Here is a 26,103-nt window from a genome sequence, read left to right as displayed (position 1 = left end):
CATCCAAGGAGGGAGCAGGGTGCAGGGGACCTGCTAGTGTGGGAATTTCCAGATTTTGGTGCCTATCCTAGTAATTGCCACCTCAAATCAAATAAACAGCCTTTCTAACAGTGTATATGAGAAGGAGGTTCACTACCCTAAAACACACAAATGTAATAATATTGCCATTCTTTACTATTATCATTTATGATGATGATAACGACACTGGCAGTTGAGCGATTAAATGTGGGGGTGGGGTAGTTGGGGGAGGGGGCACTGGGCTGGGAGGGCAAGAGAAAGAAGAACTACATCTCCCAGAACCACCCGGGAGAGTCCACGCCGCGGCGGCGGCGCCCCACCCCTTTCGCCAGCCGGGCCCGCCCCGCCGATGACGTCACAGAGGTGACGTCACGGCGCCCAGAGCGAGGCTGGGGTAGAGAGGCCGACTGAGCAGGAGTCGTCCGCTTGTCGTGGAGGCTGCTAGGGAGCCGGCGAGAGGGTGAGCGGGCGAGCAGGCGAGCAGGCGAGCGAGCTAGAGCAGGCAGCAGGGAGCGACGCGCGGCGCAGAGTAGCGCCGGGGCCGGGCCGCGGAGGAACCCACAGCCGGAGAGGGGCAGCCCGAGCCGGGCGCCGCGGGGTCCCCACCCCCACCCGGCCGGACAGTGCCCGGTGTTCCCCCGTGCGGGGGGCGGCGGCGGCGGCGGCGGCGGCTGACGGGACCCGACAGGACCGCGGGGGTGTTGCCACCTCCACCGAGGAGCCGGGGCCCGGGGCCCGTGATAGACGGGCCGAGGAAAGGAGAGAGGCGGCGGCGGCGCAGGCGACGGGGAGGCAGCGGCGACACCATGTCATCCCCCAGTCCGGGCAAGAGGCGGATGGACACGGACGTGGTCAAGCTGTATCCTTCGTGGAGGGGGGATTCGGGCTGTCAAGGGGGGGCGGTGTGGGGATGCCCCGGGCACCCCCTGAAACCCAAGCAGGGGCCTTGGGGCACTCCAGGCCACTGTCCGAGGCTCCCTTCCTCTCCTCCCTCCCCCCCACCCCCGTGCCTACGGCGGCTCCTTGGCACCTCCCAGGAGCCAGGAGCCAGGAGCCTTTTCAGCTCCCCCTTTATCTGCAGCACCCCGAAATGTGCGTTGTTCCTTGCTCTTCTGCACCCCCCTTGCCCGTGACTTTCCTCCACGACATTTGGGTTCCCGAGACGGCCTTTTTTTTTTTTTTTTTTTTTTGCAGGACCATCCACCTCTCTTGACCACCGTGCCCACCTCGGGGTCTCTCCTGTTTGCTCGCTCTGGATTTAGGGACTCGTGATAGAAATCCCCGAGAGTGAAGCCTTTCTTCCTTTCTTGAGATGCCTCTGTTCCCTCCTATGCTTCTTGAACTGGGGTAACTCAAGTGACCTCCTTTATCCCTAATTCCTTTCTATATTAGGAAGAGTAGTCTGCTCAGTGCCCCCTGTTGTAATAAAGAGCTGAGTGTTTTAAATCAGGGACCCCGGTTAAGCTTTCTGGTCCCTCGAAGAACCTCACCGTTTTTCTTTTCACTGACAAAGCCTGTCCCACCCATAGTTGGATGTGATGAGGACCCCCAGGCCCTCCAGCAAGCCACCCTCCATATTGTGGTTATGACAGCTGGGGGAGGGTGAGAAAGAGGATCTCCTTGACAAAATAGCCCCTGTATTAGCCACTCGAGCAAACTCCCTCTATGAGGGTAAGGTTCTTGTGGAATAACTGCCCTGATTTTACCAAGTGACACCCTTTATTTTCCTCCCTCACCCCAACTTTATGTACTCTGGAGGTAGCAGTGGGAAAGCTGTAACTGATAAGGGCCCTTCAGGCAGTGGTTTTGGTTGGAGTCCAGACTGATTATTTCATGACCAGCTAGAGAAATTCGCGAGGGTTCCTGTGACAAATCGAGACAATTTTTGAGGGGTAATTTAGAGGGTTGGGGGGGGGTGAGGGGAGAGAGAGAGAGAGGAAATGAGCCCAGTGTTCTGAACAACTAATCCCTGGGGAGAAGGGGAACCGGGGATGGGGAGTGGTGGTGTGTGAAACGCAGTTAAAAAGTCCTGTCTCCTGCTTCTCTTTCTCCCTCACCCCCATCCCCCCACCATTTCCCCCGTTGCAGGGTTTTGTTTATATAACTCAAGTTGTTTGGCTAGATTCTTCAGGTGAATTCCTTCTTTCTTCCTTTTCTTACTGTCTTTGATTGGACGTTTTCCCTCTTTTCAGAGATTGATGATTATTGTCAACTCAGTTATGGAATTCTCTGAAGTTTTAAAAAAGTAGTTTTTGTATTTGGATTGGAAGTGGGGGATGGGAGGGAAGTTGCCTGGGCAAGAAAAAAATTTTTTTTTCATCTTTTCAGGAATAAGGTGTTTTTCTCTTCACTCAGGAAAACTTAGCTAGAAATTAGGAACATTAGATAGACTTCTAAGTTTTAGGGTTTGAAGTTTACAATTTTGGGGAGATGGGAGAGGAGATTACAGAGAGGAGCAAATAATATGTGTTCCAAATATGTGTCTAGGCACAAGTGAAATTGACTCTTTATGAGCTGTTTGTGACTGTGATTGAGTTTTGTAAATGTGTGAATGATCCCAGTAACGCTGGCTTTTCATATGGTTGCAGGAAAACTTGTAACTGTGGCTGTGTGTGCATTTTACACAAAGCAGTTTTGGGTTTTATTTTTGTTTAGAAACTAGGAAATGACATGGTGGCAGAATCTGAGTTATTTTTATCCTGAATTGAGAGTTACTGTCACACCTAATGCAAATTTCTACCTAATGTTTAATTGGGATGGAGGTGGAGAGAGAATTCCAGCTGTTTCTGATCAATGTCAGAGTCTCAAATTATATACATCTATATTTTTAGAAGATTGAGGATAAAGGGTGAGGCCTAACTTGACCTGATGCCTTTTCCATACAGTGCCTTTTGTTCATTTAGTAGTTGTGGCATCTAGAATGATTACCGCATTTAGGAGTCGGAGTGTGGGGGGTTGAGAGGGAGAGGAAAACAGACAAAGAACAGCAGGGTGTCTTTCTCTTTTTTCTTCCCCTAAGTGGCTTATTTCATAGCTTATTTTTAGTAGAAGATGAAGAAAGGCAAAGATGCATTGGCCTTCTGTTCTTTCCCCACCTTCCTCCTTTCTGACAAAAGAAAGCAGAGGCGCTTTAAAATCATAGATCTCTGAGATAGGAGGACAACAGACTCGGGACTTAAAAGCCAGAGGTTATCTTTGTTTCGTATTTGTTATTTTCTGGTCTAGCATAGTTTGGAAGTTAAAATTTTTGCATTTCCTTTTGTGTGTGCATGTGTGTTCTGGGGATGAGAGATTTTGTGGCCTCTTTTCTCTGCTGAATTAATGTTAGTAGGCCCAAATGGAGCCAATAATTTTTGAGCAGGGTATACTTAGCAAAAGATTTAAGGAAAATTTTTCCAGCCCATTATTAAAATTAGTACAATTGTGTGAAAGGGCCGGGGGTTGAAAATGAAAGATGGTAGAGAGGAAGTAGAGATGGTCTGAAGGAATGTACTTGCTTTTTGCCCCCTCAGTGCCCCTTGATGATTTCTTTGGTTTGGAGGCCGATAGCTGGTTTCATTGCAATCTCCTGTTTCAGCCCATTTTTGGATGTCTCCTGAGTGTAATTATGCCACCACGATTTATAGCTTGGCAGGGAACCTATATAGTAGGAAAGTAGCAGTGTGGGGGTAGGGAGAGAAGGGGATGTGTAACTAATTGGCCACTGCTTTCCACCAGCTCTCTAGGTTCTTTCAGAGACACTGTCTCTGGTTGTTGTTTGGAGTCGGTGATATTTCTTTTGTGACGGGTTGGTAGGAGGAGAGCTGACTCTCAAGTTATGCAGGGAGTGAGTGTTTTGCACCGATGCACTTAATAATCTGCTGGGCGATTATGTTCTGAAACTCTGACTCATTCATTGTTTCTGTTCTGATCCTTTGCTGAGGGTTGTGCAAACCTCTCCAGGAGCCTAGAGACTGATGTACTGACTTTTGGGCCCTGTAAGAATGTGTCCTAGTCAAAAAACTTAACAGCCCAAATCCTGTGGAATGGTCGTGGATAGTGTGGCCATTTGTTTGCAAAGTCAGGTAGATTGGTCATATACTGTGCTGTTCCCAGGCTGGCAAGCGTTGAGGTTTCCATCTCTGATTATTTAGATTGTCTGAGAACTGGGACTCTGGTGACCTTAAAGCGTGATTTGCCCTAAAGGAATATCGGTTTAAGTTCTCCCTGGTGGAGGAACAAACAGCTCAGATTACACGGGTTTCCTAGTTGGTGGGGGTTACTCGTCTCACCCTGTTGCACAGCCTGGTGATCCTTTTATCTGTGAACCAGTGGCCCCTGCTGAAGGCTGGAGCTGCTTGTTTTGGAAAAGCGTATGCAGGCAAAAGGCCTCAGGCACAGCTCCTCACAGCTCATTGGCTGCTCTGTTACTACCCGGAAAAGGAGGAGGGGTGGAGCTACCAAACAGCTGATGGAGTGTGTGACCAGAGTGTGTTTATATACAAAAGAAGTAGGGGCTGGGGAGGCCTTGTGAGTAGTGTTACAGGATCAAGTATATTATCAAGGGGTAAAAAGACCAAAACATGATCTTTTAGGCTACAAGAAATAAATATTCAAAGTTAAATCAGAAAAATGAACCTGATAATAATGGAGACTTGGCATACACTGTATTTGTTATTGGTGAGATTTTGGAACTTACTTTATAATACTAAGTTTTCAAAGATTCCCTTTTTCAAAGGGAGTTGCTGTAACTTAAAATAGGATATGCTGCCACTTTAAATGTACTTATGTGACTCACGCAGGGATTCAAAAGTATGGTAGAAATGTCAGTTTTCCCTGCAAAAGCTTGAAGAATGCTAGAAAGGGGCAGTGACTTTTACTAAAGTCATTAACAGCATTAGTGAAATCCTACAGAATCGGGGTGTCTGCTTTAGAGTTGCAGAAGCTTTCGATAACAAGTTCATCCCCCTAAACATTTGAGCACCCTCTTTATGCCAGGCTTGGTGCTAGGTGCTGGGGGTTTAGTAGGGAAAAATTCAGTGTGGGTGGTCATGATGCTTATGTAACCGGTTAAACAATTAAAAAAAAAAATCAAAGTAGAAGCTGTTTATAGTAGGTCAACACTTTATGTATCAGCATTTTGAATAACTTGTATTTACTTTTAGAATTGACTTTTCAAGGAGTAGAAAGGTTAAAATGAATTTTATGCTGTGGGATGTATAAGGATATGTATTTCTGGTATTTTAAAGATGTTAAAAATGGAAACAAAAACATTAAAATGCTTAGCTGTTTGTCTTTCACATCACTTTGGTATTTTGTTGTTAATCAGTAGTTATTCTATCCCTAAATCCGTAGTCTTTGTTACTCTTTAATTTGTGCTCAAAGTGTAGGCAATTCTGTAATCTTTTAACTAGCTCCAGTATCAGTTGAGAGAACCTCTGTTTTGCCTTTATTTCCTGTGGCCTCTGTTTTTGTGAGATGAAGAGGTGGAAGGTGGAACAGTTTAATGGTCTTCAAGCTAGAAGTTGAAGCTTTGGCAACTTCCAGTGTTCTGAATTTGTCTTCTCTGCCTAGATTTTGGTGACAAATATAACACACTGGTACTTATTTTTGTTAAGCAGGGACCTACATGAGTAAGCATTCACAGCTTCAGAACATCGGAGTCCTGCAGTGCAGTTCTAGTAAATTACACACAAACCTAAAAATTCCTCTTTTAGGAGGAAAAAAATCTTTTGCAAATGTGAGCCATAAAAGTCCCTTAACCCTGTTTGTGTGCATGTGTTAAAAAGAACCTGGATTTGTTAGTTTCCCAGTGCTGTACAATTTCCCTAGCACCTTGACCTGTGTTTAATATGTGTGTGAACACATGGATATATGTGTGTGTGTATATACACACAGATATATATGAAATTTAGTATCTTGTCACTCTTAATTTTTTTTTTTTTTTTTTTTTTTTATGATAGTCACACAGAGAGAGAGAGGCTGAGACACAGGCAGAGGGAGAAGCAGGCTCCATGCACCGGGAGCCTGACGTGGGATTCGATCCTGGGTCTCCAGGATCACGCCCTGGGCCAAAGGCAGGCGCTAAACTGCTGCGCCACCCAGGGATCCCAGTATCTTGTCACTCTTAACAGATCTGATGATTCTAAGAGTCATTGCATCTTTTGGCATGCAATTCAGGCTTGTAAAGGTGCTTATGGTATAATAGCTTCTTTACTACTACTACTGATCCACAGTATACATTAAAATACTTTAATGAAAAAACTTAATTGGATTATGCAAGTAGTAAGATATTGAGGGAAGTATAGGTTACAAAAAGGGAAAGAAAACAGTCACCCATAATTCTGTCCTTTAAACAGTGGTTCCCAAACTTGAGTGTGATCTTAATTACCTGGAGGGTTTGTTAAATTAACCAGTTGCGGGGGGGTTCCAGCCCTGGAGTTGTCTGATTCAGTGGGTCTAGAGAACTTGCATTTCTAACAAGTTCCCAGATGATATTGATGCTGTTGGTTCAAGGATTACACTTTAAGAACCGTTATCCTCAAATATTGACCCTATACTATTTTTTTCTTACCAGTCATCTCTGCTCCCCTCTCCCCATATATTATTTTCAACCTGTTGATTATACTACTGTATGCGCCTTATTTTTGCTTACTACTTCTTGTGGCTTCTTTTCCCCCATGATTAAAAGTATGAAACATAATGAAGAGGTCATGTAATATGCCATTCCAGTCCTGTGCCATTGATTTAATTCTTTGCCATTTTTCTGTGATAAGATTGAAATTAACATCTTGTGCATAAGGCTTTTCTTGTATTTTTGGATTATTTCTGTTTTCTATTAGATCAAAGAAAACCATTTGCATTAAAATTATTTTTTCTATTTTCTTCTAGATCAAAGAAAGTAACCATTTGAATTAAAATATTTAATTAAAAATCTTGAGGCCCCACGCTCAGTGTGCTCTCATTTTGTTCTGTTGGGTTTTAGTTGGTGCAATTTCAGCAGTGAAGCAATCAACCTGTCATAGTGATGACAAATGAGTTCTGATCTCTTTGTTTTAAACTTTGTGTGTTTGAGAGAGAGAGAGAGAATGGTGATCCTTAAGGACACTTTTGTACTTCTCAAAGTGCCTACTGTGAGTTGGTAGATTAAATATATTACATTTGTGATTAGATCTGACTGGCAAGAGCTATAGAATTAGTTTTGGTATCTGAAATTTTTTTTCCTTTTGTTTTTTATTGACATATAATTGGCATTACTATATTTAAAGTGATAAATTAGATAAGTTTTGACAAAATACCACCCAAGAAATATTAACACAGTCAACCATTGATCTAATTTCTGTCACTATAGATTATTTTGCATTTTTTGGAGTTTTATGTAACCATATAGTATGTACTTTTATATGAATTCTTTTATCATGTTTTGAGATCACCATGTTCTTTTTACTGCTGAGTAGTATGTCATTGTATAGCTATACCACAAATTGTTTATACATTTACCTCTTTATGAGTGTTTGGGTTATTTCTCGTTTGGAACTATCACAAAGCTGCTATGGATATTTTTTCTCTTGGGTAAATATATAGGAATGGAATAGTTGAATCATGGGGTAGGTATAAACTTTGCTTTTTAACAGGTAGCTTGAATTTAATTTGACTATTTCACACAGTTAAATTGTGACATTAAACTGTGGCTTCTGTTTTGTATTTTAAAGGAATCCCATTCAATAATGTGATTCTGACTCTGTCGAAGCTAGTTTTGTAACTGTTTTTCCCTCTCCTCCATTCAGAATTAGTGAATTGAATTTTCATGTGGAATATTTTTGTTTTGTGGCCAGCCCTTTGACCTGGTACTTCAGGAACTATGGTCACAAATAACTTATTTTTGCATTTGTTTGGAAGACTATACTTTTCTGAAAAGATAAACACACTTTTTTATTGAATGTACCCTTTCTTTTTGTAAAGTATTGATGAGAATTTTTTTTTTATATTAGTTTTATTTAGCACCTCCAATTACATATATAGCAGTTTAAAAATACTGAGGTCGGGATCCCTGGGTGGCTCAGCGGTTTAGCGCCTGCTTTGGCCCAGGGTGCGATCCTGGAGTCCCGGGATCGAGTCCCACGTCGGGCTCCCGGCATGGGGCCTGCTTCTCCCTCCTCCTGTGTCTCTGCCTCTCTCTATCATAAATAAATAAATAAATCTTTAAAAAAAATAAAAATAAAAATACTGAGGTGTAGGACTTCTGTTGAGGTCTGAATAGTATCTTCAGTTTTCATATGGACTAAATTCAAGAACCAAAATGGCAACTTAGTGGCAGAACCGGAAACAGATTATATATTTCCTTAATATGTTTTCCTGGAATGTTTTTTTAAAGTTAATTTTTAACAAAATAGGATTTTTTGTTTTGTTTTTGCCTTTTAACTTTTTGGCATTTGATGTAAGTTATTTGATAGGTTGATAGACATTGACATAAAGAAAAAAAATAGATATTGCTTTGCAGTAGCTATTATTACATTTTTTTTTCTATTATTACATTCTTATAAACGACAGTCATTTGAATTTATATGTAGATGTTTACATGCATATTGCTTTGACAATTAGTATTACTGGCAGCTGAAACTTTTAAGTTGGCTAACGAAAAAAGATAACTGCCTTTCTACCTGTTGGAGGTTGCAGTTGATGACACTTTATTTGGTGGAGAGACTTGATTCAGTCCTCAGACACAGGGACGGTGCTCTGAGCAGGTTTATTAGAGTGTGTTACTTTCACATTGCCAGTAGTGCAATATAGAAACCTTTTGAACACACAGAAAAATCAGTGTGTACTTTTTGAGAGACTGTTGTTACATTAGTGATTTTCTGGTAGGGTGGGAGGCATGGTGTCTTAGCAGAACTGTTATGTTTTTATGCTTAGGTACTATTGTATTTTCTTCTTTATACCTCACCAGATGCTTGCAAAGGGTGTCTGGTTTTTTGCAGGCTGGTGCTTGTGCAGTCTGCTCTGCCTGGCAGAACTCAAATCCTTTAAGAGGCAGGTGGTGGAAAGCCTTACAGGGCAGCTATATGCGGATGAGGGGTCTTTTTTGCCTTCTCCTGCTTTTTAGCCCATCTAGGGTGTAAAGTAGGAGGTTTGTACAGGTGCTGTTGATCTTTCGGCCTGGCCCTGCAGAGAAGTCAGGGAGGAGTAGGAGTCCCCATCTCCTGTGAAGGGGAGAGGCTTGGCTGGACTTTGTCATCTTCTGGAAGACAGACATGGCTGTCGCTAGGCACAGAACAGGTACCTGGGCTGTAGCACTTGGAGGGACCATATTTAGGACTTAGAATATTGCTTAGTTGATTGGGAATGGAATCTTACATCTTTAGTTCAACTTCTTGGTTTCTAACTTTTAGGGAGGCATTATGTATAAAAGTAAGAGAGATTCTCTACATGTGAAATTGTTTTTTTTTTTTTTTTTAATTTTTATTTATTTACTTATGATAGTCACAGAGAGAGAGATAGGCAGAGACACAGGCAGAGGGAGAAGCAGGCTCCATGCACTGGGAGCCCGATGTGGGATTCAATCCCGGGTCTTCAGGATCACGCCCTGGGCCAAAGGCAGGCGCCAAACCGCTGCGCCACCCAGGGATCCCTGAAATTGTTATTAATGTTGTAAATTACAGTTTTCTTTTTAGCATTAGGCAAAATACTTCTTTTTCCACGTATCATGTTTTTTTTAATATATCATGTACACTTTTCAAGGTTTCTTGGATTATAAAATCTTAGTTGAGGTAATATAAATAGATCCAGAGTGTACCTGGTTCGTGTTACCTCAGAAGCAATTGGGTTACTACCCAGCTTAGTGAAAATAAATTTGTTTTGTCCAAATGGTGCCAGTATAACTTTGGTTATCTGAATATTGTTTTTCAATCAGATGACTTTATGTTGCATAGTTTCAGGAAGGTTGATTAATTTAAAATAAAAATTTGGGTTAAAAAAAATTTTGGGTAAACTTTTCCATTGTGGTTACCTGTAGAAAGCTGATTCAGGGGATCCCTGGGTGGCACAGCAGTTTGGCGCCTGCCTTTGGCCCAGGGCGCGATCCTGGAGACCCGGGATCGAATCCCACGTCGGGCTCCCGGTGCATGGAGCCTGCTTCTCCCTCTGCTGTGTCTCTGCCTCTCTCTCTCTCTGTGTGACTATCATAAATAAATAAAAATTAAAAAAAAAAAAAGCTGATTCAGTTAGAATTGTGTTGGTAAGAGATCACTAGGTATAATAATATAGTTGGTTATATTGCTTTATGACCTTACAGACTACTGAATGTTTAGTACCCTTTTGCTAGTCTATTTATGTAAATCTTTTTTTAAAATTTTTAAAAAATTTTTATTTATTTATGATAGTCACAGAGAGAGAGAGAGAGAGAGAGGCAGAGACATAGGCAGAGGGAAAAGTAGGCTCCATGCACCGGGAGCCCGATGTGGGACTCGATCCTGGGTCTCCAGAATCGCACCCTGGGCCAAAGGCAGGCACCAAACCGCTGCGCCACCCAGGGGTCTCTATTTATGTAAATCTGTGTATAAATTAGTAAGTCTGCTTGGCAGCACAGCCTGAAACTACATAACCCTTTTTGTTTCACTCCAAAGGAAAGAAAAGATTTACTTTTTTATCATTAACAGTCACTTTTATATGGCCTTTATATATGGTCCCACAGCTGTGAATTAATATCTGGTCAGGCCACTAATTTAAACTAAGGCTTTTATAATGAAATCATTCCATGATGTAGATCTTGGAGATTTGGGGGCCTTATTACACATTATATTCACATTCACATATTCAAAGTACATTAAAATGTAGAACATGATACGTTTGATAACAGAAATCACCGATCTTGGCAGCAGCAGTTGACATTATTAACTTCTGTTAATTTTATCAATTCATTCAGTTCACTACAGCTACCATCTTCACAATGAGTAAAGGGAAAAAAAACTGTTTCTTGCCCCTCTATTCATTTGTATCCTTAGAGATTAGAAACAAAAACAAAAACAAAATACTTTTAAGTCAGATTTGTTTTATGGGTGGAAGAAAGAGAGGAAATAGACCTCTGAGTGTGTTCTTTAGTCTGATTGTCTGGGTTGCTGCGCATTTCTCCTGGCAGTTAATAAAGGCAGGTCTTGAATGCTGTCTTTGATGATCAAATGACATATATTTGAGTATACCTGTATTGAACCATTTATATATTTGAGAACACTTATTTGCTTCTGTCTTGTCTTTCTATAGGCTCTTGAATTAGGATAGTTAGGTACCAGATTCTTTCTATCCTTGAGTAATTAGTGTGGCATTTCCTTTGAGATTTGGCTAAAAGTTTTATAGCTTACAGGGATCCCTGGGTGGCGCAGCGGTTTGGCGCCTGCCTTTGGCCCAGGGCACGATCCTGGAGACCCGGGATCGAATCCCACGTCGGGCTCCTGGTGCATGGAGCCTGCTTCTCCCTCTGCCTGTGTCTCTGCCTCTCTCTCTCTCTCTGTATGTGACTATCATAAATAAATAAATAAAAATTAAAAAAAAAATAAAAGTTTTATAGCTTATAAACCATGATAAATCAAGAAGACTATTGGTAGCTCATCAAGACTATAATTTTATTCCATATATTTCCATTTGTATGTCTGTTTTTCTTTTTCTGTTGGTGTTTCTCATTTACACTTTGACTAATTTCTAAAAATTGAACAAAAGGTTTTTTTTTTTTGAACAAAAGTTAAACACACAGGAAAGTACAGAAATAAACCTTTGAAGAAAAGCTATTTCTAGATCCTTTAGTTATCTTACACAAGCTTAACCAGAAGTAGTAGTGAAGCCAGGTCCTTTTTTCTAGGAGTTTGGAAATCAGAGTATACTTGACCTAGTTCATTTTGTGCAATTCGGCAATTATTTATCAAACTAGAACTTAAGCTAAAAATACATTGTAGTTTACAACTTTGCTGTGTCCTCTGAATGTAAAAATAGGCTATGCCTTAGATTTGCTTTAACTCTGTTTAGTGAAGTCATACACAATGGAACTTGGCACCTGAATTTTGTGTTCTTATACTTTTGAAGGTCCTGATCTCTCCTTGCCTCTGAAGAAGTTGGTGTTTCTAAGCTAGTTTATATAATCTGGTCAGTGTTTCTGAGATTCAGAAACTGTTGACTCTATTTTCTTTTAATAAGTCCTCAAGGTAGGAAGTCTAGAGATCTTTATCGCCCAGCATTCTTCTGTGCTCTCTGGCAGGGTAAATGGGAGCAGTCCCCCACCCCCGTGGGAACTTATTCCCAGGATTAAGTTCTTGCCCATTTGCATTTTATAATTCAAAGAATGACTAATGAAATACCATGTTAACTTGTGCGTATGTCCATTTTTGGGAGGTGACCTGGTTATGTGCACAAGCTTTTGAACTGGATTATCTTAATTGACACAGATACATGTCTTATCTTTCCATTTGCTTAAAGGGTAATAGAATTAGAAATTCTGTTTTTTATAGAATCAGAAATTAGTGTATGATTTGTATGCTTTTAAATTGGGGCTTTTATTCATTTGAATGAATTGGATAAAACAAGGATTTTAGCCTGTCAATTCTGGCTGTTTTATTTCTTAAATGTCATTCCTACAGTATTTTGTCAGCTCTAATCAAGTTCTGATGACACTTTATTATTTAAAGTTAAATTTTATTTAGTTTTTTAAAGATTTTATTTATTTATTTATGAGAGACACAGAGAGAGGCAGAGATACAGGCAGAGGGAGAAGCAGGCTCCATGCAGGGAGCCCGATGTGGGACTCGATCCAAGGACCCTGGGATCACGGCCCGAGCCGAAGGCAGACGCCCAACTGCTGAGCCACCCAGGTGTCCCCTAAATTTAAATTTTAGTAGATATTACACTTAGAAAGATTTTAGCATTTTTTTTACTTGGAGAAAATCTAGAATGCAAATAATAGTATTACAAAGCAATGGTTGCTTTCTGAATATAAGGGCTCTTTGAGTTGAGATTAATAATTGTATTATTTCTAGTCAATATCTTTTGTGGCTTTAATGGTTTGAGAGATACTAATTCTTGGCTGTACTGTTTCAGATTAGGAGAGTAAATTCTGGTAACTTTGTTTTTATTATAGATATCAAAAATAGAAGCCAAAGTTGAATTAAGGAGCCTATTTTTCATTCCTGACTTATTATTTTTAATAATAAATTCATTTTTTATTGGTGTTCAATTTACCAACATACAGAATAACACCCAGTGCTCATCCCGTCAAGTGCCCCTCTCAGTGCCTGTCACCCATTCACCCTCACCCCCCGCCCTCCTCCCCTTCCATCACCCCTAGTTCGTTTCACAGAGTTAGGAGTCTTTATGTTCTGTCTCCCTTTCTGATATTTCCTACCCATTTCTTCTCCCTTCCCTTATATTCCCTTTCACTATTATTTATATTCCCCAAATGAATGAGACCATACAATGTTTGTCCTTCTCCGATTGACTTACTTCACTCAGCATAATACCTTCCAGTTCCATCCACGTTGAAGCAAATGGTGGGTATTTGTCGTTTCTAATAGCTGAGTAATATTCCATTGTATACATAGACCACATCTTCTTTATCCATTCATCTTTCCATGGACACCGAGGCTCCTTCCACAGTTTGGCTATTGTGGACATTGCTGCTAGAAACATCGGGGTGCAGGTGTCCGGGCGTTTCATTGCATCTGTATCTTTGGGGTAAATCCCCAGCAATGCAATTGCTGTGTCGTAGGGCAGGTCTATTTTTAACTCCTTGAGGAACCTCCACACAGTTTTCCAGAGTGGCTGCACCAGTTCACATTCCCACCAACAGTGCAAGAGGGTTCCCTTTTCTCCGCATCCTCTCCAACATTTGTGGTTTCCTGCCTTGTTAATTTTCCCCATTCTCACTGGTGTGAGGTGGTATCTCATTGTGGTTTTGATTTGTATTTCCCTGATGGCAAGTGATGCGGAGCATTTTCTCATGTGCATGTTGGCCATGTCTGTCTATGTCTTCCTCTGTGAGATTTCTCTTCATGTCTTTTGCCCATTTCATGATTGGATTGTTTGTTTCTTTGGTGTTTCATTCCTGACTTATAAAGTCAGTTTTACTATTTAGTAGTCATACACGACAAATAGAATTAAAATAGTATAGCCAAATATCTTAGTTAATCCTATTTATGAATGTCAGAGTCCTAGAGAATGAAAAATGACATTAGGCAAGTTTTAATATAAACATTCTGGTATCTTTTTACAATAGTAGATTAGATGGCATTGCATTTAAATTTTTTGAGGTGTCTGAATTGTATGTGACCTGTCAATAATTAAAAAAAAATAAGCCCTGTAATAGTGTCTGACTTATGGAAGTTTTTATCAGCATAGAATGACAGCATGTTGTTCCTTACAGAATTTTGTATTTGATCACCTAAATCATTTTTTTAAAAATATTTTTTATTTATTAGAAATACAGAGAGAGAGAAGCAGGCTCCATGCTGGGAGCCTGATGTGTGGGACTCGATTCCGGGTCTCTGGGATCACACCCTGGGCTGAAGGTGGTGCTAAACCGCTAAGCCCTGGGGGCAGCCCACCTAAATCATTTTTTTAAAAGGTAAATTTAGGGAATGGGAATACAGTTGAGTAAAAGGATATGTCCAGAGCCAGGATAGGATCTCATGAGAGTTTAAAGCAGTTCAGTACTTGATATTTTACTTTTCTGTCTTTTAATACTCTCTAGGTATTTTGAAGATATATTTTGTAGAAAATTTTGTTGCTAACCTTTTTTTTTTTTTTTTAACAAGTAATCTTTATACCCAACATGGAGCTCAAACTCATGACCCTGAGACTCATTCTCTATGGACTGAACCAGCCAGGTGCTCCATTGCCAACATTTTTATTGATATTTAAACTCTTGAGTGTCTATAATGGATCAGTTTGGATCCATGGTATAGTAATTTTAGTTATTGGTCTCAAGATAGCTAAGCATGTATAAAAACTTTGGATGCTTAGTTTATTTTATTTCTTCTATTTGTTTTTTTAAAGATTTTATTTATTCATTCATGATAGACATAGAGAGGCAGAGACATAGGCAGAGGGAGAAGCAGGCTCCTTGCCAGGAGCCCGATGCGGGACTTGATCCCTGGACTCCAGGACCGCTCCCTGGGCTAAAGGCCGGTGCCAAACTGCTGAGCCACCCAGGGATCCCATAATTTTTTATTTTTTAAGTAGACATCACATGCAGTGTGGGGCTCAAAGTCATGACCCGGAGATCAAGAGTTGCATGCTCTACCAACTGAGCCAGCCAGGTTCCCCTGGATGCTTAATTTTTTAAACGTTGAGATGAAAGCAAGCTCGGGAAGTAAGCAGCCTTTCTCATTTCCTACTGTTTTTGCCTTAATGTTTGATAGCTTTTTACTTTTCTTAGATAAACTTTTAATTTTGGATTTATAGAAAAGTTGCAAAGAGTACAGAGAGCTCCCATACCTCACCCAGTTCTAGTTACCTCTATGTTATTTTATGTTGCAGTGACACATTGGTCAAAACCAAGAACCATTGTTGGTTGGTATGTTACTATAAACTACAGGCTTTAGTCAAATTTCACTAGTTTTCCCGTAAATGTTCTTTTCGGTTCCAGGATTGAATCCAGGATACCATATTACATGTAGTGGTCATGTCTACTTAGTATTCTCTAGTCTGTGACAGTTGTGTGTTTTCTTGTTTTATTTTATTTTATTTATTATTTATTTTGTTTTCTTGTTTTATAGAACACTGGCAGTTTTGGAGGACCGGTCATGTGTTTTTTTGGAGTATTCTTTAGTTTCGGTTTATCTGATTTTTTTTTTTCCCCTCTATGATTAGACCTTGTAATAGTAAAGGTATTAAAATTGGTTAAACTCACTGTGGAGTTTTGGAAAGAATACCACAGAGGTGAAATGCCCTTCTCATCACTAATGGGGTGTGTGAGAGACATACCTAGGTCCTTATGACATCACAGGTGATACTTGCCAGGTTTTTCCTATAAAGTTACTATTTTTCCTTCAGTATTCTATTCTTTGGAAGATAGTCACTAAGTGTAGCTGACATTCAAGGAGCTCAGAGAAATTAGGTTCTGCTCCTGGGAGGAGTTACTGTTTTTGATGGGTGTGGGTGTGTGGGTGTTTTTTTTGCTTTGTTTTTGGCTTTTTAAAGTTTTGTTTAATTCATTAAAATTTTTTTATTTAAATTCCTTCTTTGATGTGGCCTCTTCCTTTAATTGTGGAGTTTGTTTTGTCAGTCTTCAAGTTGATTTCTGGGGTATTTAGGATGATTTGATAGTTATCTAATTATGTTCTTGGACTGAGATGAACCTATGGTCCTACTTTGCTGCCATCTTCCTGGTCCTTGTTTTTGACTTTTGATTGTAATGTATTAATTAGTGCATTAATCTAAGTTGTTACCTTCTGTTCAAAAATTACATTTGATTTTGAATGAAGTATAAATTGGTAGGCCTTTTGGAAACAAAATAGGATGTAAATATATGAGGATGTGGTCTGGGAGCACACAGATTTGTTGGATTTGTTTATTTAGCAATTTGCATGGCAGATTTAACTTTCTACATTTGGCTGTTTTTAGATCTATAATATTTATATGTGAAAATGAAGATAAACTTAGAATGAGCTGCAGTGGTATTAGTTAAAATCTTCATAAGTCAAGGAATTCTATAATCTTAACAGTTTTAGACCAAAATGAGAGTTTAGGGTGGGGAATGATAAAATGCTATTATATTCTGCATGGTTTCTTGTTATTAACCAGTTACATAATTAACTCATAAGTGAGAAGAATATATTCTTATCAGCTGCTAACTCAAGCAGAAGATCATTATTTTGGCCCATAGAAACATTTTATTCTAAAAGGAATGCATTTTCCACCATTTTTTATATCTTTTTTTCTTTTTTCTTTTTTTTCTTTAAAGTAGTTCTATTTGTAGTTTTGATGAAAATCTTAATATAATTGTAGTTGTCAGTTTTAACCAGAAGTTCAGTTATTATGGGAAGATTAACTATGTAGAACTTCACTTTTTCTTTACTTCAGAATTTCCTAAGCAATTCAAGCTTACTTTTTTTTTTAATTTTTTTTTTTATTATTATTTATGATAGTCACAGAGAGAAAGAGAGAGGCAGAGACATAGGCAGAGGGAGAAGCAGGCTCCATGCACCGAGAGCCTGATGTGGGATTCGATCCCGGGTCTCCAGGATTGCGTCCTGGGCCAAAGGCAGGCGCTTAACCGCTGCGCCACCCAGGGATCCCCAAGCTTACTTTTTTAAATGAGAAAACTCCTTTTACTTTGGCAGTTTTTGGTGTATTTTTATTTTGGATGTTTCTGCCAGTTTTTCCTTTCTCCCTAGGAATAACACTAACTGATGACGGAAGTCATAAAAGTATATACAAAACATTTTTTTTTTAAAGATTTTTAAAATTTTAGTGAGTGAGCGAGCACGAATGGTGGTGGGGAGTGGAGAGGGAGAGAGAATCTGAAGCACTTTGCACTCAGAACTGCGAGATCATGACCTGAACTGAACCAGGAGTCAGACACTTAACTGACTGAGCCACCTAGGTGCTCCAATGCATTGTTTTTCTGAACAGAGTATATTTATAGTTGAGGCTTTTAGGTAAGCAGCCTTTGGAAAATAATAGATATTAAAATTTGGCTAAGTCTACTTGGTTTCTAGGCTAAAATATTAAGCTAAAGTATCTCAGGAGCTTCCTTGAAAATAGTGAGGAGGAAGGGTAGAAATTGAGTATTAATGGTGAATATCTTTCTAGTTGTAAACAGAGTAGTAGCAAAATGTAATACGTTATTTGAGATTATAGAAGACAGTTCAGAATTTGTGTATCAACTCATGAGGACATGTGGACTTTTGTGTGGTATATAAGTTAGAAGTGTTTATAACCAGCTGTTTATTGGTTTAGTAACTCCAGTGGTATACTTTTAGACCTTTGGCCTTAAATAACACTAACACCTGGATGTCATGTAGATGCTGAGTCAGTCGTGTGGCACTTAGGGCCATCTTACTGGCTTGATGACTCTGTGCCAGATGTTGAACTGGTTCTTTTGTGTTTGTTTCATTTGCTTTCTTAAGTTTGTGTACCCAGTGGACCTTTAAAAGAAAAGAAACAATCAAGACTTAATTTTTTTTTTTTAAGATTTTATTTATTCATGAGAGACACAGAGACACAGGCAGAGGGAGAAGCAGGCTCCATGCAGGGAGCCTGATGTGGGACTCGATCCTGGGTCTCCAGGATCAAACCCTGGGCTGAAGGCGGCACTAAACCGCTGAGCCACTCGGGCTGCCTGAGACTTAATTTTTTTAATGCAGTTTTAGGCTCATAGCAAAACTGAGGAGATGGTACAGAGAATTTACCATATCCTTCTGGCCCCACTCATGTACAGTTTCCTCCATTATCAACATGCCCCTTTGTAATAACATTTGTTATGACTGATGAATCTGCATTGACACGTCATTATCACCCAAAGGCTGTAGTTTGCATTAGAGTTCATTTTTAGTGTTGTGTATCTTTGTGTCTGGACATCTATATGATGAGGTATATCTGTCATTATGGTATCCTACACAGTATTTTCCCTGCCCTAAAAATTCTCTTTACCCCACCTGTTCATTCCCCTCTCCCTCAACCCCTGGCAACTAGTTATCTTTTTATTGCCTTCATAATTTTGCCTTTTCAGAATATCGTATAGTTGGAGCCATACAGGATGTAGCCTTTTCAGATTAGTTTCTTTCACTTAGTAATATGGATTTGTTTCCATCATGACATTTCACGACTTGATAGCTCATTTCTTTTTAGTGCCAAATAATCCATTGCATGGATGTACCACAGTTAGTTTGTCCATGCACCTTGGTGAGCTGTTTTTAGTGAACAGAGCTAATATTTTTCTAATGGTTCTTCGTTTTTCCAGGTTCACCTTTGTACTTAAAAAAAAAAAAAAAAAATCTCTTAGTAGCAAGTAGTTAATTTTATACTGCTGGCCCATTCTATCCCTAATACTTTATAATTTGCTGCTTGTTTATTCTTGTGGCATCCTTGCTTTGAGCTGTTATGACCCACTTTTTTATGGATTAAAAACCTGGGCTGCATAGATTGGCTGAAAGAGCTGAGATCATAGAGGAAGTCCTTCTGGTGAGGAGTCTGAAGCCCATGAAAGTTTGTCAATGGTTTTGTTCCTTTGGCGCACATTTGACTTTGCATATGAAGTAGGTGCTCAGAAAACTACCTGTTAAGTGAATTTTGATCATAATGTACTACAGATTTTTGCCAAGTCCTTGGGTCAGTTTTAGAGTAAACTTTGACACCTGTATGGAAAATTAGAAACTTGTGTACAGAAATCATGCTGGGGAGAGGCAAAATCTTCCTCAAATGATGAGGACTTCAGTTTTTTTATGTGCAGATGCCATTACTATTTTATTTATTTGACAGAAAAAGGGGGAGAGTGGCAGGGAGAGGGAGAAGTAGACTCCATGCTGAGCAAGGAACCTGATGTGGGGCTTGATCCCCGGACACTGAGATCATGACCTGACTGAGCCACCCAAGCACTCTGCTTTAGTTTATTAATAGTCATTTTCAGATGATAGTTTATGAATAGTCATTTTCAGATGAATTCCCTTTTAAGATTCTTTGATTACTGGTTTTATTTAAGATCGCAAAAGCTGGGATCCCTGGGTGGCGCAGCGGTTTGGCGCCTGCCTTTGGCCCAGGGCGCGATCCTGGAGACCCGGGATCGAATCCCACGTCGGGGTCCCGGTGCATGGAGCCTGCTTCTCCCTCTGCCTGTGTCTCTACCTCTCTCTCTCTCTCTCTCACTGTGTGCCTATCATGAATAAATAAAATAAAATAAAAAAAAAAAAGAAAAGATCACAAAAGCTGTTAGGATTGTGGATTGGGGAGAGAAACAGTTGAAACTTCTGTTACTTTGTAAAACAGAAAATCTTAAACTTGTCAAATTGTGAAGCTTATTAACATTTCTGTAGTTTGTAAAATGTCTCAAGTTGTCCTTTACAAATTAGTAATTCTCAGGGTAGCTTTTACCAACTTTTAAGATTTGATACTATCAACTTTTTTGTCTGCTCAAGACCTGACTGGAGGAGTTTGTTGTTGTTGTTGTTGTTGGGTTTTTTTTCTTTTTCTTTTTTTTTTTTTTTTTTTGCTCTTTCACCCATACTCAGAGGAATGAGAAGATTTCATTTAAGAAATGCTGTAATAGCTTACACCTTTTATAAAAACTATATGTGGCTTGTTTTTAGTTACTCAAAGTAATGGGGAAAATATAATAGCTAGATGTTTAAAATCTCATAAGTGCAAAACTTGAGGTTTAGTGATATATTTAAATTGTACATACATATAAATAGAACTTTTTTCTTTGTACATGGGCTCTTAGGAAAAGATTTTTATTCATATTATTGGTAAGCTCTTTAATCACTTGAATTCTCAACACAGATTCCAAAGTATTGCCTGCAGACTCCTTGGGATCCTGGAGACACTTTCAGGGGCATTGTAAGGTCTAAACTTGTTTCATAGTTACCTTGTTTTGTTTTGCCTTTTTTGGTGTATTGACATGTGCTCTGATGGAACAAAACCAATGGTGGGTAAAACTGTTGATGCCTTAGCTAATCAAAACTGTGGTCATAGTCGATGTACTCTTCACCACCACATACCTGCCGTTAAAAAGAGGCAATTTCATTTGAGCATATACTTAAGGAGGAATAAAGATAATTAGTAAATTTTGGCCTGCAATTTTGTGTCTTTTCATATTCTGTGGTGATGAAATGGGAAGCATCTTTCCTACATGCCAAAAATATGGTTTCTTCTTTTTATTTTTTTATGATAGTCACACAGAGAGAGAGAGAGAGAGAGGCAGAGACACAGGCAGAGGGAGAAGCAGGCTCCATACACCGGGAGCCCGACGTGGGATTCGACCCCGGGTCTCCAGGGTCGCGCCCTGGGCCAAAGGCAGGCGTCAAACCACTGCGCCACCCAGGGATCCCCCAAAAGTATGGTTTCTAGAAGAAACAATTTAAGTGATTTTGAGTTGCCAACTGAACTAGCTATATATATATATATATATTTTTATGGAATGCCGTTTGTACTTGCAAGTATGTACTTGAAACAACTGTAATTGTTCAGAGTTGGGTGTTTGGCAGACATTTTCTCCAAATAAAGCGAGCCCATCATTTCAAGGAAAACTTGTATAAAATGACACAAACGTGTATAAAATGATAGATGATACGATACAATAAAGCAAAAATTGGAACTTTGGGTAACTTGTTCTCTGCTGCCACATGCTTGACAGTTGTCTAATACTTATATTTTGATGAGATTAGTGGTGATATTAACAAACATGATTTTTTGTTATTGTGTAATGAAATGTGTCAGCATTAGGAAGATCCATCTAAGTTTGTGAACCAGTATTTTTCAAGTGGCCATCATGGAAATGGAATGGCCATCAAATAGGAAATCATGCTTGGGGAAAAGAGCCACTAAAAATACTAGGTAGACAAGTGGACTTTAACAGTATGAAAAAATTCATTGGTACCATTCCAGATTCCACCTTGTAGTTAGCCTTTAGGAAATTACCACTTGTCAAGTTTTGGTATAATATCAATGGAGAACGTCCAGAATGATTTGAAAAGACTATTAAACTCTACTATTTTTTTTCTAACTACATTCAACATGTAATATACCAGATTTAATACAGAAGCATATATGAGGGATCCCTGAGTGGCGCAGCGGTTTAGCGCCTGCCTTTGGCCCAGGGCGAGATCCTGGAGACCTGGGATCGAGTCCCGCGTCGGGCTCCCAGTGCATGGAGCCTGCTTCTCCCTCTCCCTCTGCCTGTGTCTCTGCCTCTCTCTCTCTCTCTCTGTATCATAAATAAAAAAAAAAAAGAAAAAAAAAAAAGAAGCGTATATGAGAATCCAGCCCACTTCTCTTAAGCCAGACATTAACAATATTTGCTAAATTGTTTTGGAAGTTATTTTTCATAAAAATGATATATGTTAACATGCATAAGATCTAACTTTTATTTTTTATTTTTTTATTTAAGATTTTATTTATTTATTCATGAGAGACACAGAGAGAGAGAGGCAGAGACACAGGCAGGGGGAGAAGCAGCCTCCATCCAGGGAGCCCAATGTGGGACTTGATCCTGGTTCTCCAAGATCACGCCCTGGGCTGAAGGTGGCACTAAACCGCTGAGCCACTGGGGCTGCCCAGATTTAACTTTTAAATGAATTGATATATATATATTTTTTATTTTGACTTTTTAAAATATTTTTTTTATTTATTCATTATAGAGAGAGAAAGAGAGAGGCAGAGACACAGGCAGAGGGAGAAGCAGGCTCCATGCTGGGAGCCTGACACAGGACTCGATCCCAGGACTCCAGGACCGCGCCCTGGGCCAAAGGCAGGCGCTAAACCGCTGAGCCAACCAAGGATCCCCTGAATTGATATTTTTAATTTCAAAATGGAAAATATCAATAGAAGGTCTCTGGAGTCATCATTTTTTTTTTTTTTAACTGTGAAGGGTGCTAAGACCAGAAAGCTTGAGAACTACTTTACCAATTGTATTTTGGAAGATAAGTTGTCCTGTTGTACAAAGTCTAGGACATGCTTTATTTGTACCTACTGCATAGTGTTGGCAAAATAGTAGATTCCTATTTTTTTTTTTCAAATTTCTATTTAAATTCTAGTTAGTTAACATACAGTGTAATACTGGTTTCAGGAGTAGAATTCAGTGAGTCATCATATTTTGGCCTCCTTAATACCCGCCCTCCATCTAGCCCATTCCCCAACTCTTCCCTCCATCAACCTTTAGTTCTTTATTGTTTTTTTTTTTTTAATTTTTAAAAATTTTTTATTTTTTTATTTATGATAGTCACAGAGAGAGAGAGAGAGAGAGAGAGGCAGAGACACAGGCAGAGGGAGAAGCAGGCTCCATGCACCAGGAGCCTGACTTGGGATTCGATCCCGGGTCTCCAGGATTGCACCCTGGGCCAAAGGCAGGCACTAAACCACTGCGCCACCCAGGGATCCCTAGTTCTTTATTGTTAAGCTTAGATTCTCTCTCTCTCTCTCTCTCTCTTTTTTTTTTAAGATTTATTTTAGCGAGCATGCATGAGCAGGGGAAGAGGCAGCGGGAGATCAGGGAGAGAGGCTCTCAAGCAGACTCCTTGCTGAGCATGGAGCCCAACTCAAGGCTTCATCCCACAACCTTGAGATCAAGATCTGAGCTGAAATCAAGATTTGAATGCTTAACTGACTGAGCCACCCAGGTGCTCCAAGAGTAGATTCTTTAACAAAAAACCTGAATCAGGGATCCCTGGGTGGCGCAGTGGTTTGGCGCCTGCCTTTGGCCCAGGGCGCGATCCTGGAGACCCAGGATCAAATCCCATGTCGGGCTCCTGGTGCATGGAGCCTGCTTCTCCCTCTGCCTGTGTCTCTGCCTCTCTCTCTCTCTCTCTGTGTGTGACTATCATAAATAAATAAAAATTAAAAAAAAAAAAAACCTGAATCAGGTTGATTTGAATTATACAGTAAATAAGATAAATACACATTTAGCCATGAAGGGAAATTGGTATTGTGTGAAGATGGGAAGTGTTTTCATGTTAGTAAAGAGTGTTAGAGTTTATACCGTGTTTTATAGATTCTAATGCCTTTTTTTCCATATCTCAACATCTTTGAAATTGAGATGTCTTACAGTTGGTGGTGAAACACTTTGTCAACTTCTTTCTTTTTTTTTCTTAATTTTTTAAAAGATTTTATGTATTTATTCATGAGAGACAGAGAGGCAGAAACATAGGCAGAGAGAGAAGCATACTCCATTCAGGGAGCCCAATATGGGATTTGATCCCGGGACTTCCAGGATCATGCCCTGGACCAAAGGCAGGTGCTTAACCACTGGGCCACCCAGGAGTCCCAGGTTCTTTGTTTCTTGATGTCATAAAATAATGTAGAAATGATGAAATAAAGTGGCATCCTTTTTTTTTCCCCCTGCATGTTTTTGTTTGGAGCTGAGGAGGAAACATTGAATAGCAGTTTACTGCTTGGGATACAGAATATGTTACATTAAGTTTTACTTAATCAGGCCCTGAGTTGACTCTAAGCAGTTGACAATGGATCCATTGTTAGAATATCCCATTCATAAAGCAAATATCTTCATTCCATGGGACAAGACTAGATTCTACTGCTAGAATTCAGGCTTTTAAAATAAAATGTAAAATGTGATGTAAAATTTTTTCATATGCAAAGCTTATGTTCTATTTAATAATATTGTTGATAGGAACATCATGTTGATTATTGAATTATTGAAAGCCATGGGAGGTTTTACTGTGTGGCTCTTAGAAAATGAGGAAGAATGGGGCGCCTGGGTGGCTCAGTTGGTTTAAACATCTGCCTTCAGCTCGGGTCATGATCTCAGGGTTCTGGGCTTGAGCCCCGGGTTAGGCTCCGTACTCAGTGAGGAGACTGCTTCTCTTTCTCCCCCTGCTCTTTCTTCCCCTTGCTCATGCATGCATATTGAGAGATTTTAAAAATATATTTTTTAAAGGTTTATTTATTTCTTTTAGAGAGAGAGCGTGTGCACATGAGCAGAGGGAGGAGAGGGAGAGAGAATACTCAAGCAGATTCCCTGCCGCGCATGCTGCCCAGTGCAGGGCTGGATTCTACAACCCTGAGATAATGACCTGAACTGAAACCAAGAGTTGGCTGCTCAAGTGACTGAGCACTCCGGTGCCCCTAAAATTTTTTTAATTAAAAAAATTCAATATTTACTAATACTGCACTGAAGCTTTAAGAAGTTGTAAGATTACTTTTGGCTTCTGTTATTCTGAACCTGAGCACTGTTAATATTTATTCTTTGTGGTGTTCTGAGAACCTGGGAGATACTGGTGCTCATTTGTGTATTTTTAGAGCAATTTCTGTTCTCTTGAAGAGGTCCATTAAAAGATGAGTTATTGGATTCCGTTATTAACCGTGTGCCTCTATTTAATACTGTATAAAAACAAAAAAGTACCGTAACATGGAGATCTAAAGATATTGTACAAGTAAATAACATAGGTACCCTTAATAATTTTAAAAAGAGGGTGTAGGGCCTTGCAAAAGTATGGAGTTAAATCTATTAGAGAAGGCTTCCTGGAGGAAGCTGACTGTCCTACTAGAGATAAGAGGTAAATAAGCAAGAGGGCACATGTGGGGTTATGAGGTGGTTGGTGGCTTAACTTGATTAAAGGATCAGAGGTTGTAAATTAGTCACTGTAAGTAAGTATCTATGTGCTAGAGCATATTGTGTGTGACCAAGATTATATGGGTTGCTGTAAAATGAATAGGCTGAGCCTTTTTTTTTTTTTTTTTTTTTTGCCTTTTATGATCTATAGACACTCTGAAACCAGTAGAACCACACCTGATACCTTGCTGGAGGTATTTCTCATATGTCAACTAAAGGAGGGCTCTTGTTAAAGAATTTACCCATAGACATTGAAATCTGATCATGGGTTGGCAAGGCTTTTTTTTTTTTTTTTTTTTTTATGATAGTCACACAGAGAGAGAGAGAGAGAGAGGCAGAGACACAGGCAGAGGGAAAAGCAGGCTCCATGCACCGGGAGCCCGATGTGGGATTCGATCCCGGGTCTCCAGGATCGCGCCCTGGGCCAAAGGCAGGCGCCAAACTGCTGTGCCACCCAGGGATCCCGCAAGGTTTTAATGGTATTAGTAGAAGAGAACGCATGGGTTTGTGGCACATTATACGAAAATGATAACATTTTGAAATGCTTATACCTTTTCAGATGTATACTGCATTAGAAAAAATAAAATACAGTGGAATGATTGTAGGCTTCAGTCATAAGTTTAGATTTATGTCTACATTTGGTTTCTTCATCCAAAAAATGAAATACCACATTATAGGATTGCTAGAAGGATGATATGAAATAATGTATGTGACTGCATTTAGTATGTAGTTGCTTAGTAAATAACTGAGGAATTGTAGCTGGCTGTTAGTAAAAGATCTGAAATAATGTAGTTTAATGTGGAGTTAGCAGGTAAGCAGTTAAAGGCAAGATTGAGTTGTCAAGGATC

At 39.7% G+C, this 26,103-nt stretch overlaps 1 protein-coding gene across 5 annotated transcripts in view; it reads left to right on the top strand.

Moving 5' to 3' along the window:
• The first annotated feature begins 364 nt into the window (after positions 1-364).
• UBE2H (ubiquitin conjugating enzyme E2 H) overlaps positions 365-26,103 on the top strand; it is a 107,941-nt gene continuing 82,202 nt past the window's right edge. Inside the window, exon 1 of one of the 5 annotated variants that reach the window (XM_077857327.1) lies at positions 365-877. In XM_077857327.1, coding sequence (XP_077713453.1) covers positions 825-877 — 53 coding nt within the window. In that variant the 5' untranslated portion in view covers positions 365-824. Of the gene's footprint in view, positions 878-1,223; positions 1,366-26,103 lie in introns of those variants that run through there. The other 4 variants (XM_077857328.1, XM_077857326.1, XM_077857324.1 and 1 more) reach the window with 4 other exon arrangements.

The sequence above is a fragment of the Canis aureus genome, chromosome 18 (genome assembly GCF_053574225.1).
Source record: "Canis aureus isolate CA01 chromosome 18, VMU_Caureus_v.1.0, whole genome shotgun sequence".
Classification (NCBI taxonomy): domain Eukaryota; kingdom Metazoa; phylum Chordata; class Mammalia; order Carnivora; family Canidae; genus Canis; species Canis aureus.
Note: the sequence above shows the minus strand (reverse complement) of the source record. Positions and strands in the feature narration are given on the sequence as shown.